Genomic DNA, 13,839 nt, shown 5'->3' on the forward strand with positions numbered 1-13,839 from the left:
GCTATGGCACAAACTGTGAAAACGCATGCACATGCATATCCGGGAACTCAGTGTCCTGCAACTCGGTCAATGGATCCTGCACGTGTACCTCTGCCTGGACCGGCACCAACTGTGAGACTAACGTCGACGAGTGTTTAGCCACCCCATCTGTCTGTACCGGAAGTCAAGAGGAGTGTCGTGACGTGACCGGCAGCTATAGGTGTGACTGTAGCACTGGGTTCGGGAGGGCATCAGCAAGCTCACCGTGTGTTTGTAAGTACATGTAATTGTGCCCTTAGCCTTAAACAATAATCCCATGGTTCTTTGAAAGTTTATTATGACCTCGCCAAAGGTAAAGAGCATCTGTGCCAATAAAGTGATAACTAATTATACATTTTCCGTGTATTTCAGCTGTTCAAGGGTACAGCACAATTATTATACTGGACGTAAACTACAATGCCGTGATTAACAACCCATCGTCGGCTGCATACACCAAGCTGCAAGAGGACATTGCAAAAGCGGTATGTTCGAGAAATTTGCGAAAGGCAATGACATAAAGTTACTTGATTGTAACGGCAGACCACTTTGGGGCCAACCGTTTCATATATTCTAGGAGGTGGGTGTATGGCTGTTGTATTTGAGAAAACAAACTTGTTCCCAAAATACTGGAAAATATTAGTGTGTCCTTAGCCCGCCCTAAATAATATTTTAAGAAATCCTGTACTGGGCATGGTTAATGTTCTTCGCGAACACCTGTTGCCATCACCTTTTAGTGGTGATTGATAAGCACATGCTTATGGTGTAGTCGTAATCGTGCAATGGACTCTGCTTTTAGTGGATAAATTTATGATTATGTAAATGGTTCTTGTCGCTTTTATTTACGAGAGTGTGTTGAGTGATAAAAGTAAATTAATTCGACTATTTTGTTCTGAAAGAATATTGAGTGTTAGTAGCACTGACTGAAACATTTACCACCACTTACATCCACCCATCACTCCAACGCCCCACCGAATGGTATTAAATGGTCCGTCGGTCTCTTAGTCATATTGTTCCGCCCTCTGCTATATCCATTGACAAGGGTGTATTGTCCTTTAAATGTTCATAAAACAATGTATCAAAGTCCGAGGGTTCCTCAAAATAAGTTGGCTTTATCGGAAAACTTTATAACATGAACACTACTATATTTCCTACTCTCGAAAGATTAGAACTGGTTCTAATAACCAGCATCATCTCCAGTTGACGCCCTTGCCCTTTCGTTGTGCCTTAACAGAGTTCACATTCGTGGGATATTATTGCGATTTTATTCATTTTCAAATGGATGCATTAAGTTTATTGTCTGTACTGATTGTAATACATTGTTTCAGATTGACGCTATCATCAAAGCTGTGTCCGGAACCGCTCATATAATGAGCGTTGTTGGAACATTGAGGTATGTCTGACTTCAGCTCAGTTGACATTATAGACTGGGTGTATGAGTGTCGATTCTAACACGAACATATGTAAATAATAAGGTATGGTTATAACACATCTTATTAGCGTTAGTGAACCTTTGAGAATGTTTCAATTGCTGTAGACACATAAGCGGTATCCAGGGCAACTGGTAAACTACAATCCGCATCACTTCGAGTATTCCCTCGAAAACCAAGGTGACCTGCCGCCATGTACTGTCCAAAGATGCGTTAAAACATCTCCCTCATTCACTATGAACGGAGGAACAAATTTATTAACGTATGTATATGACAGTGTGAGTAAAATACGTTTAGGCCGCAATCACCAACATTCAAACCCTGACCAGACAAAAAAAAGTTTTTTTAAATATATTTTTTTTATATTTTGTATTTTATATTTTGTTCAAACATGACTTAAATACGAACGTAAGGGGGGGGGGGGGGGGGGGGGGGGGGGTTAGCAATATAGAAGAAGCAAGCCATTAGTGTGGGTTAGTCATTGAATGTTGTTCCAACTAATTATGCGTGTTCGGTTACAGCACGGGTAGCACTGAAGCTCATGTGTATCTGAATATCGACAAGACCAAAACAAGCAACTATGATGGCCTCCTGGCTGCTTCGTTGGAGAAATTGGCGGAAATCGGTTCGATCGATATCAATGGCACCGCCGTTCCCATCAGCAAAATCGCTTTCGGCAACAAAGAAAGTGAGAACAAGTTTCTATATTAATGTTTCCAAGTTTGATCCATGGTTATCAATTAAAAATGTCCAAAGAAGTTTGATTGATTAATTGAGTTTGCAAGAACGTGTTGTTTACGTATGTGGTAGAATTCTTTGATAAAGGTTTTGTAAAACTATAAGATATGTATCATCACTCACGACTGCCTCAACAATAGCGACTATCCAGACTATCTCAAAGATCTTATACCCCTGTACTCTCCAGAGCGTGCTCTCCGATCCTCTGGTGGAACTCTACTGTATCAGCCTCTGTCTACTTCTGCTATGTCTGACCGTGCCTTCTCCTTTTGCAGTCCACAGTTATGGAACTCTTTGCCTTTGAATCTGAGAAACTCTGCTTCTAAGGAAACGTTTAAGTCTCTCCTCAAAACCCACTTCTTCACTTCAGCTTTTCAATAGATCTCCTGATTGTTGGCATATGTACATAGACATTACATTTTAACTTTGTCACAGCGCCAGTGAGCAACTGTCGATGGATATTAGGCGCTTTACAAATCAATTATTATGATTATTATGATTATGATTATGATTATTATTATTATTATTATCGTTTTTTGTTTCAGTCACTGCGGGACAAAGTGTCTGTGACGTGTACCACTTTATACGCAGCCTTTCAAATGACGAACATTGTGCACTGGGTAGTAATGGCATTCCTGTCGCAACGTACGTAAATGAACACGACCTTAGTTTGAATTAATCATCTTGCTTTTTCGTATAAATATTTAGTTTCATGCTTTTCTTAAGCATCGACTTAATTTTTAATTTTTATTTTATATTTATCTAGCGGATGTACTCGAAGCGTGCATAACGGCTTTTACGTTCTTTAATATACGGGGCGCTCGGTTAGCCTAGTGGTTAAAGCGTTCGCTCGTCACGCCGAAGACCCGGGTTCGATTCCCGACATGGGTACTATGTGTGAAACCCAATTCTGGTGTCCCCCGCCTTGATATTGCTGGAATTTTGCTAAAAGCGGCGTAAAGCCATACTCAGTCATTAATATACAAGTGTAAAACATATTGAAGTAATTCATATGAAGATGGATTGGTCGTGTTAAAAATGCATGCCTTTGACAATAGTAAAGAACTGTTTTTTTAACATTGAAATCCGTTGTCATGAAGCCATGAAATGATTTATGGTATTATTTCAAGTATATATTAATAGAAACGTTTAACCTGATATATTTTCTTTTCTTTTCAGGAAGCTTCCAGGGAATTGTAAGTAAAAAATTGATTATATATGGCATACTTACCAAATAAATTTAATACTTCAAGTAAACCATATGCAGCAATTATTAACAATCAACTGAATATACAACTACCCCACACCAGCATAGATTTACGATAGTCTTAGCGCTGTGATGTGACACGTTGTACACATGCATGTCGTGATGCATAGGCAGCCTCGTGGTTAAAGCGTTTGCTCGTCACGCCGAAGACCAATTCCCGACATGGGTACAATGTGTGAAGGCCCTTTCTGGTGTCCCCCGCCATGATATTGCTGGAATATTGCGTAAAAGCGTAAAATCAAACTCGCTCACTCACTCGTCATGTGTTCCAGCCACACAAGGATACAACACGATTGTCACACTGAACGCCAACAGGGACACCATCTTAGCCAACACGACCATCGCTCCTTACTTCAAGCTCCAACAAGACATCGGAAACGGGGTACGTACGTTGCTTGTCAAAATGATGCGCAATGCAATACTAACTGTCGCGTACTTTTATGGATCGGGTACTCGTGCTTGGTGACTTTGTTTGATAGCTTGGTCTTGTGCCACAACGACGTGTATCATTGCACAAAATACTGAACACTGGACTGCCTAATCCTGACTGGATTGTTTACACGTCGTAGATCGAAGCTCATGATGTCTATCGCTAGATTGTCTGGTCCAGACTTGACGACTTGATCGACGTCGTATGACAGGAATAGTGCTGAATGCCGCGTTAGGCATAAACAAAACACCTAATAGTTTTTTAAATGAAAATTGTGACTGGTGCCACAGATAAAGCAGGACACACTTACCCTTTTCGCGAACACCTTGCGTCATAACTGATTTTCAGTAATCCATTCAGGTCATTTTCGTCTCTATTTCGCCTTTTACGCTCAATGGTATCTGTATTTGAGTTCAAATCAATTATTTTTGTTTGTACAGTAAAGCCATCTTAACTCGAAACGATTTGCACTCATTTTTGTAACTTTATTTCCAGATTGACTCTGTCATAAGTGTTGTGTCCCCCGATACACACGTGAGCACATTGGTTGGAAGCCTGAGGTACGTTCTTTCGGCAACTGTACAATTGAATCCGGTTGGACGGAACTCGGGTGTGTCGAATCCCCGGTTGTGTCGAACTCACAATATGTATTACCATACTGAACATACATCATGTTCAATACACGCCTAGATATATAGCAAATGAAAAAAGATTGACCTACAATAACAATGCGATTGTGTTTCTGAGATTGCAAAAGTCACCTATACATGATTTGATGGGGATGGTATGGTACGGATGTGGATGAAGCGGTCGCCCAATTCGGTTCTCAGTCTGTTTCTCGCTGTGCCCACCCTCCTCTCATTTTCACTGTAAAACTGCTACCTACTGTTGTGCTGTCCTATCTATCCACATATGTTTAGATTAACTGATTCATTTTACTATTTCAGCAAAGGCAGCGTCATAGCGCCCGTGTCTCTTCGAGTCGACGTCTCCAAGACGGACAACTTTGACGGCGTATTGGCAGCGATGCTGGAGAAACTGGCTGAGGTCGGCAAGATCACCATTGATGGTCTCGTCGTCGCAATCACTAAACTCGTCTACAACAACATAGAAAGTGAGTAGAAGTCATTGAATTCAAAGCTCTATTTGTAAAATGTGTTAAAACTGTCATTAATATTAATATAAATTTACTTTGAGTATTGTCAATGAGACAAACACAATCATGATATCCTTATAAAATTACAGTTAATGAACAATGGTGTCTTTTTGGAAGTTGGGAGTTAAAGAAATTAATATTACCCAACATATATTTACCTGTTTGTGGTGGTATTTGCTGGTAGCTTCATAGGCTTACGTTCGATTCCCCATTTTGGTAAGGGCAGTGGGGTAGCCAAGCTTTCACTCGTCAAAGAGAAGACCCGGGTTCGATTCTCTACTTCACAATGTGTGAAGCACATTTGTGGTCTCCCACGCCATGATACTTGCTGGAATATTGCAAAAGAGCAATAAAACCATACCCACACACTCACCATGTAGGTACAATTTGTGAAGCCAATTCACAGTGTCTCTCGACGTCATATGGCTTACATATTCCTAAAAGCAGCGTGACACGTGCACCACACTCACTAACTCAGTGCTATTCAAAACGTATCACGGCTGTTGTTTGTTTCAGTCACCAAGGGCCAAAGTGTGTGCGATGTATACAAGCTGTTACGAAAATTAGCCAGCAACGAGTACTGTGAGCTGAACAATGGCATACCTGTCACAAGGTAAGGAAACTATTTCTTGTGATCCTGTGATAATTATTTATATATTGAATATCAGTCCAAAGAAAAAACTCTGACCAACTATTTTATGATGTTATATATGTATAAATGCAAACATGTACATTAGCTTTACAGTACCATAATATATAAAACGCCAAAGAATAGAGGTCTCAATTATCCGCCGAAACAAACTCCAATGGGCGTACAAGTAAAAATAGCGGTGAAAAGTATTTGACTATAAAAAATGCAAAAGGCTAACAAATTATGAAATAAAGCGTTCAATTTATTGGTACCAAAGTAGTATGATCAGTTTAATTCATTTCAATGTAATATTCGTCATTTTCTTACATTTTTTGTTATGCATAGTTCATTTGATTTAATTTCTTTCTTTCAGGAAACTCCCAGAAGATTGTAAGTTGAATATTCAATATTATTAAAAACAATTACGAGAAAAAAGACATATCGTATGAATACATGTAACGATTGCGAATAGATAAGCAAATGACTCCTTGAATAGTTTGCAAGAATATTTGATTTGATTCGCCCTCGCCTATTGGCAATATCATCTTTATATTTCAATGATATTCATATATTCAATATATGTCCAGCTGTCAACATCCCTCTTGCGATTGGTCTGTCCGTGCCCCTGTTCATCATCCTCGTCCTCATCATTGCTGGACTCATCTATCTCTGCTGCCTGCGGAATAGGAAGATGGCTCCGCGTAGGCCGCCGTCGGATGAGCGGTATGTTGTATTAGTTGTTGTAGTGATAGCAGCATTACATGTACAGTTGTATGCAGTAGTAGGATACGGAGGTAGCATGTCTATAGGTAGTGGTATTATTAAAAAGTAGTGGTGGAAATTGTAGAAATAGTAGTAGTAGTAGTAGTAGCAGGATAAAGAAGTAGTATGTTTATGTAGTCGTGGTGGTATTATAAATAAGTAGTGGTGGAAATAATAATAGTAGTAGTAGTAGTAGTAGTAGTAGTAGTAGTAGTAGTAGTAGTAGTAGTAGTAGTAGTATAAATAGTAGTTGTTGTTGTAGCAGGATAAAGAAGTAATAGGTTTATGTCGCAGCGGTGGTATTATAAAATAGTTGTGGTGGAAATAGTAATAGTAGTAGTATAGGTAGTAGTTGTAGTTGTAGCAAGATAAAGAAGTAGTTTGTTTATGTAGCACCGGTGGTAATATAAAATAGTAGTGACGGAAGAAGTAGTAGTAGTAGTAGTAGTAGAAATAGTTGTTGTAGTTGTAGTTGTAGCAGGATAAAGAAGTAGTATGTTTATGTAGCAGTGGGGGTATAATAAAATAGTAGTGGTGGAAGTAGTAGTAGTAGTGGTGGAGTAGTATTACTAAATAGTTATAGCAAAAATACAATAATAGTAACTGTAGTAGTAGGAATAGTAGTACTAATAAGTAGTAGTAGAAGTAGCAACATAGTGGTAGTAGTTGTAGTAGTAGTAGTGGTAGTAGCTTAGCAGTATATGGTAGTAGCTTATTGTATCAGCGGGGCGGTGGTGGGGGGATATTGCTAAAAGCGACGTAAATCCACACTCATTCACTATTGTATGAGCCACCGTAATAGTAGTCGTGGTGGAAGTAGTGGTGGTAGTTGTTGTAGCCGCAGTAGTAATAGTAGCAGCAGTTGGAGTAGGAGTAGGATTACATGTATATAGTTGAAGAAGTGGTAGTAGTAATAGCTGTAGTAGTAGTAGTAGTAGTAGTAGTAGTAGTAGTAGTAGTAGTAGTAGTAGTAGTAGTAGTAGTAGTAGTAGTAGTAGCAGCAGTAGTAAATGTTGTGTATCGTTTTAATATTATTTACATATAACGCACACATTTTCCAGTGACGATGACGCCTTCCGAAGTGCTTTCGTGGGTAACGTACCAACCAAGGGTGACTTCGGTGCTGCTCGCTACATGATGTACTCCCCGCACACACTCTCAGAGACCGCGTCCCAGGTCAGCGACGGCTCTGTCAAAAACGGCCGTCGTCCCAAGAACGTTGGAACACGTGACTTCTACGACACACCATGGGTGAACGAACGTTACCAAGGCCTCACAGAAACATCAAGACGTGAGTGGTGATCTCTCCGCCTTAGCCCTTTATTCTTTATCCCTTTGTTTAACTCCTAGTCCACTCCTTGTTATTCTGCCTTTGTTAACCTTCCCTAATCCTTGTTCTTCTAACCCAGCATTATTTTAAAACTTATATTTCAATCATTCTTGTTCTTTAAACCTCACCCTCAAACTTACATATTAAATCAACCTCCATCCTTATTGTCAGACCAATCCGGTTCTTTGTGGTAATGTAGCTCCAATTTGTCTTGTTCTTTTTACCAAACCCTTTGTTAAACCTGCTTTTAGTCCTTCTTTTCTCTAAACTCGTTTTGTTTCTTTTAATATGTGAACGAGATCTCCTTACAACTCTATGTAAATTCCGATGCCTAGCTTTAAAAGTAATGTACACACCATACGGTTAAATACAAAATCTTCGATGTTCGATGTGTAGCAAGTATATACATTAATGAACATTTATATACTGGATCAAACGTATCCACCCTTCTTCTTAGTTAAATAAAAGCGACAAAAACATTTTCATAATAATGTGAAATTTCATGTCCACTGTATGATACCGACTATATCATAAACACGTGTTCATGAATCACTATCAAACTAGCAAACTGGCTTAAGTTAACCCGACCATGTGTACTTCTTGTTCCCCTTTTCCATATTCAAAAGAAATAAAAGCTAAAAGTATAATGTACTATTCTGACTATACCATGAACATATGTTAGACCTTTCCCCATTCCTTCAAGCTCTTTAAATCTGGTCCAAAACGAACTGGGGGCACGGATGGCCCAGTCGTCTAAGGCGCTGCGATTCGCCGTACAGGGTGTCGTCCCTTGGGCACGCCAGAAACCTATGATTGTGGGTTCGAATCCCGGTTCGCCCCGATTATGTTTCTAGGTTTGTCAGCACCTTACCCGTGCTCGTGGGTTTCACCGAAGTGGTAAACGTCTGAGACCTGCATCACTTCGGGCTTTCCTCCCACATTAAGCGGTGATATATCTGGATTACTGTTAAAAGCGGCGTTAAACCCAACTCACTCACTCACTCCAATGATAACTATTTTAAAATTAAAATTACATGGACCTTATGCATTCTATTTCAATTTTAGATCCTGGAGCACGGGGAGAGCCAACATCTAATTTCTCTTGGGAAAATCTATTTTCTACACTTGACCCTCACAGAAACAGACAGGTGAGCGTATAAAACTATTCCCAAGGAATTAATGATTTCAAGAAGTATATGCATTATGCCACAAACCATGTGATGCTCGAATTGATATCTTAAGATAGTAAGTAGCCAGGTAAGTAAGTAAAAACACTGAAATTGTAAAACAATTGTACCACAATTGTATCAAATATCAAGTAACTCATTAAAATGTGCTCACTTCTGTAAAAGACTGTGCCTAAGGGATTTATAAAACCATACAGTTTAAAACAACACCTCAATTCACTTTGGAGCCAGCTTGGAAGACACCCCCCCCCCCCCCCCCCCCCCTGTATATATGTATATAGACCCCAACCCCACCCCACACAACATTGCCTGGATTGCAGGGTGTCCGTGCTACAATGATATTCTGAGACATTGAACGTAGATTACATGTGTGTAGGTGTGCAAGGTTACAATTCTGTTCAATACCAATGCAACTCACTCACGACCCACTTTCTCCTTTCAGTTCGAAGTCCCGAGACCACAAATCAACTCATCCCCTACCAAGGCGTACAGGGTAAGTTCTCACTGAGTATGACATTACCTCAACAGCACCATTTGCATAGTTTACACACAGGAATGCCATTACTTGTGTCCACAATGTAAATATATGTTGTCTTGTCGGGTAAAGAATATATTAATGTCGTAGTTGAATTTGATTTGACGTTTGTGTTGATCAGGCAGATAACCCAAACCACACGAATACATTAAAGGGCTACCTTGGTTGATGAGCTCAAACATCTTAACAATTGAATATATCTAGCATATTCGAATATTCCGCAATTATTTAAAAGTGCATGGTATCATTATGAACTGCCAAGTAAAAGAAAGTATTGACCATGTTTGATGGTGGCTAAAGGTGAAACGAGAAGAAATGGTTATTCGATTGTGATGTATTTGATACGGGTGTCATGGTTGTGTTTTGGGGTGTTTCAGGGACTGTTTACAACCTAGTAACATTTTGATAACATTTGTAATGCTTTGGTCAAAACCAATTTTCAAGTGTATACGTTCGTTAACCCGGCAAGATAGTATTGTAAGTAATAAGTATAATATATTAGTGAGCATTCAGCCAACCTCTAAAACTGTAAGATAACAGAGCCTTTTGATTGTATCCGTCAATGGTACTTTGTGTTCATTAACGGTGCATGTACATCAGCTGAAATGCAATATTCTATATAATACACGTATATCGACAATGAAAGTGCATGTTATCAATAAGAAAGGAAATGAGGGAATTGTTTTTGGATTGTGCTTGATATTCATAATATTTATTCAAATTAAGAGAGGAGAGAAGACCAAAGTCATTAATATGTTGCTTTAAGTTATAATACATGGGACCACCTCCGTGGTCTAGTGGTAGAGTATCCGCCCGGAGAGCGGAAGGTCCGACGTTCGATCCCCGGCCGCGTTATACCTAGAGACGTAAAAAGATGGTACTTCTTGTTACACTGTCTGGCGCTCAGCATTTAGGGGCTAAAACAAGGACTGGTCGACTCGGATTCAGCGTCCTGTGTCTGAGTGGCTCCGTGGGCGAGCACTATAAATCGGTATCAGTTCGGAATAGTACAAGCAGCCAAACACACACACACACACACACACACACACACACACGTACATGCACGTCGCTATATAAGTGCAATAATCTTGGACGCGACGTTACACCGAATTTTACATCACCACACCTATAATACATGTGACAAGTAATTTATCATCAAAAGTGCCTTCAAGTGTCAATTTTTTGTAATTCATTAAAATGTATTTTCTATATTTGTTTCCAGGATTCTCTGGCATAAAGAACATGTATGGATTCGCTTATTTATTATTTTGAAGTCAGTGTGTGCTTTTGACTCTCCTTGTGAAGGGCAAGCCTGCAATATTGTGTGCTGGAACACAGACTCAGAGATCTTTCCAAAGGATAACGTTTCTGTGCAATGTGTTCCTATCGCGTGGTCTCCTACCTCCGGAATTTCTAAATTGAATATGGATACATTTGACAACAGTTCCCTGACTGTGTGGAGAAACGTGGACAATGGATACTACAAAAAAATACACACATGGGATTGTACAGTTGGTTTTAAATGCATGTATTCCCCACTATGAAGGTGATGTAAAAATTGTTTTCGTTAATCTCTTTATATTAGTACATCCTAATATATCGACATATTGTATAGGGCGTTTGTTTTATTTGTGGGCCACACTTTTGTGATTCTTTAAAAAAGGACTATCGATTAAATATTGTCTCCTATAATATTGAAGGTATTAGTATTAGTTATAAGGTTTTCATTCAAAGAACAATGCAATCAAAAGTGCATATTATATTACATAGTACAGTAAACTACGGTTGTAACGAACTCAAAGGGACTACTAATTTTAGTTCGTTATAACCGTAGTTCGTTATAAGCATATATACAGCATAACTTAAGCAAATAGTCGGGACCAAAAAAGGAAGTTCGTTATATCCGTCAGTTCGTTATAAGCGTGTTCGTTATAACCGTAGTTTACTGTACATACATATTGCTATTTCATTTTCAATTAAATGGTTCTTTTAAATCTAAAAAAGCGTGGCCTCGACACCGATATTTTAGCGTAAAAGACGCGTTGTTTACATTATCCTGTAAAGATATATGAAATAATGCACTATTGGGTATAAATGTCATGTGTGGTGTCACGATCATGTTATTTTAGCGTTTCTGGACGCACAAGAATAACGTTAACCAACCGGTACTGTTATTTTGCTATTTGGTAGGGACAACTGTGTAATGAGTGTTTGCAGCTGCCAATTTCCTATTTTAATAATCTGTTGAAAAGATGAGTAACAACGTTATTTTTTCTATATGATCCTTTTAAAACCAAGACAAATATTCTTCTATTGTGAATGTAGAATCAATTCACCTTCTTCAGAGAAGAACCCTCATTATATTTTTTCCCAGAATATGTTAAAAGGGTGCATAAAAAACGTCAGAATTTTTCCAAAAAATGTGTAGTCATTTCAAGAATATTGTTTAGTTGTTGTTTTTGTTAGAATTTTTAATGCTGTTACAACTTTAGATTGTGTAGTGAGTTGTGTTTTTCATGTTGATTACTGTATCCCGTGTAATTCTGAAAAGCATTACATTGTACGAATAAAACTGTTAATTCATACCCGTTTTGGACAAATAAAATTACGACATGAATTATGTGTACGGTCATTTAATCCCATATTGTGGAGTTCATTTCTGAAGAATATCTTTCATCAATATGTCATTGGGGATATATAACCATTTACCTTTTTTTAGGTGCGCTTTTTTATAGCCAACAAAGGGCTATGTAATAACTAACACCCCTCGTTCGAAGTGAATCTTTCCCAAACACTTTCGTAAGAAATATATTTCGTTCGTTACATTTCGACTTTTCGATGAAAGCCCATTGACTTTTGGTCAAGTAAGAGAGGTAAGAAAAGTTTTCATAACATATAGTACCAATTTAACTACATGATTCCAGTATTTTCGAAATATAGCATAACAATTCAATATTGATAAGTGGAGCCAAAAGTCTTACAATACAATAATCTAGAATTTCACAAATATATCAAAGACATATAAATATCGAGAACATTAGATGTTATTTCACATATATATTTTCGTCCAGATTTGAGCTGATCTAACGTCTTTTTCGGGGGTGTGGTGTGGTTTTCTATCTATTTAAAATATGTTAAATTTCACTATAGCTAACTGATAACGACTAGAATAATGCCACTATGACATATAGTTTACGAAACTTTACAATCGTTAAGTCGATGGGCATGATCATTGATGTGGTGATGTATGATTGCAGCTGTTTTAGTCTCACTAAATACCCTGAATCTGATCCCCATTAACTGTACAGCAGTCTTAGAGGAATAAAAGCTTAAATAACTGTGTTGCTTCACTTTAGGGACCGAACATTTCATAATCATGGGATTGGTGGGGTGCTTGGATTTTTCAAGAGAGTAATCAGTTTCGAATATCTGCCGAAATACATTTAATAAAGTATAATGATGAATGATGTATAAGTGATGAAAATTACATGGATCACTGGAAATCATATGCATTGATGAAAAAGGGTAAGCATTTTAAGCTCCACCTGTAGCACTCACCACAAAAAGTAAGTGTTTGTTGGTTTTTGCCCAAACAGGAAAAGACAACATACCTTTTCAGTTAGCACTTCAAGATATGCAAAGCAATTTGTATACAAAATGCATATTTAAATTTTAATTCCCACCATCTCCAAAATGTCAAATGATCAGCCCCTACTTCCTACTATGATGCATAAAAAACAGCAAAACCCTTTAAAAGATCGTGTGTTTCCTGTCCAAAATTAAACGAAAATCTTATTGAATTTCATCCAAATTGCTTTGACATATGGTTTGGCGCTAAGACACTTCAACGTCATTTGCAATTATAATTTGGCTCTGCTCTGGAATAATAATACTTTTAGACATTTTTCATATCAATAAAGAAGTTGTTTTTGTGATTTAAACATGTCCGAAATAAAACCTGTTGCACACGGACCGTTTCTTATGTTGTACTATGATCATAAACAATCTTATGCTGATGGGGACTTTGTCGAACCGTTGTGCAAACGCTGGGTACATTTCGATATTTCTAGATGTATCCAGAGTAGTATGTATAACTGTTTCCACTGCTTTCCAACCTGGGTTTCTGTGGAGATACCTTTAGGCCCTAACGTCACTTTGTGGAAGAGGTTCATCCAAAGCCTTCCGGCTAGATGATCAGACAAAGCGCAGATTGTCTTTTTCAGATGGACATAACATTTCACCAAGTCCAGCAGCTATTATGCTATATTATTAATGCTGTTATCAAGTATTGTCCACTTATGCCTGGAACACATCAAACCATCGAATGGCAAGTGGCCAGAGTGAATAATGAGTATTAT

At 38.3% G+C, this 13,839-nt stretch overlaps 1 protein-coding gene across 4 annotated transcripts in view; it reads left to right on the forward strand.

Annotated features, from left to right (window-relative positions):
- The window catches only part of LOC124135954, a 49,498-nt gene extending 36,045 nt beyond the window's left edge, over window positions 1–13,453 (forward strand). For all 4 annotated transcript variants that reach the window (XM_046501668.2, XM_046501669.2, XM_046501671.2 and 1 more), the window contains 16 exons: window positions 1–252; window positions 391–500; window positions 1,344–1,408; window positions 1,967–2,133; window positions 2,729–2,828; window positions 3,363–3,379; window positions 3,723–3,832; window positions 4,376–4,440; window positions 4,828–4,994; window positions 5,553–5,649; window positions 6,041–6,057; window positions 6,255–6,390; window positions 7,491–7,720; window positions 8,825–8,907; window positions 9,389–9,439; window positions 10,704–13,453. The exon at window positions 1–252 is cut by the window's left edge and continues 15 nt beyond it. In XM_046501668.2, coding sequence (XP_046357624.2) covers window positions 1–252; window positions 391–500; window positions 1,344–1,408; window positions 1,967–2,133; window positions 2,729–2,828; window positions 3,363–3,379; window positions 3,723–3,832; window positions 4,376–4,440; window positions 4,828–4,994; window positions 5,553–5,649; window positions 6,041–6,057; window positions 6,255–6,390; window positions 7,491–7,720; window positions 8,825–8,907; window positions 9,389–9,439; window positions 10,704–10,718 — 1,682 coding nt within the window. In that variant the 3' untranslated portion in view covers window positions 10,719–13,453. The remainder of the gene's footprint in view (window positions 253–390; window positions 501–1,343; window positions 1,409–1,966; window positions 2,134–2,728; window positions 2,829–3,362; window positions 3,380–3,722; window positions 3,833–4,375; window positions 4,441–4,827; window positions 4,995–5,552; window positions 5,650–6,040; window positions 6,058–6,254; window positions 6,391–7,490; window positions 7,721–8,824; window positions 8,908–9,388; window positions 9,440–10,703) is intronic.
- Window positions 13,454–13,839: the final 386 nt, after the last annotated feature.

The sequence above is a fragment of the Haliotis rufescens genome, unplaced genomic scaffold (genome assembly GCF_023055435.1).
Source record: "Haliotis rufescens isolate VD_foot unplaced genomic scaffold, xgHalRufe1.0.p SCAF_4, whole genome shotgun sequence".
Taxonomy (NCBI): Eukaryota; Metazoa; Mollusca; class Gastropoda; order Lepetellida; family Haliotidae; genus Haliotis; species Haliotis rufescens.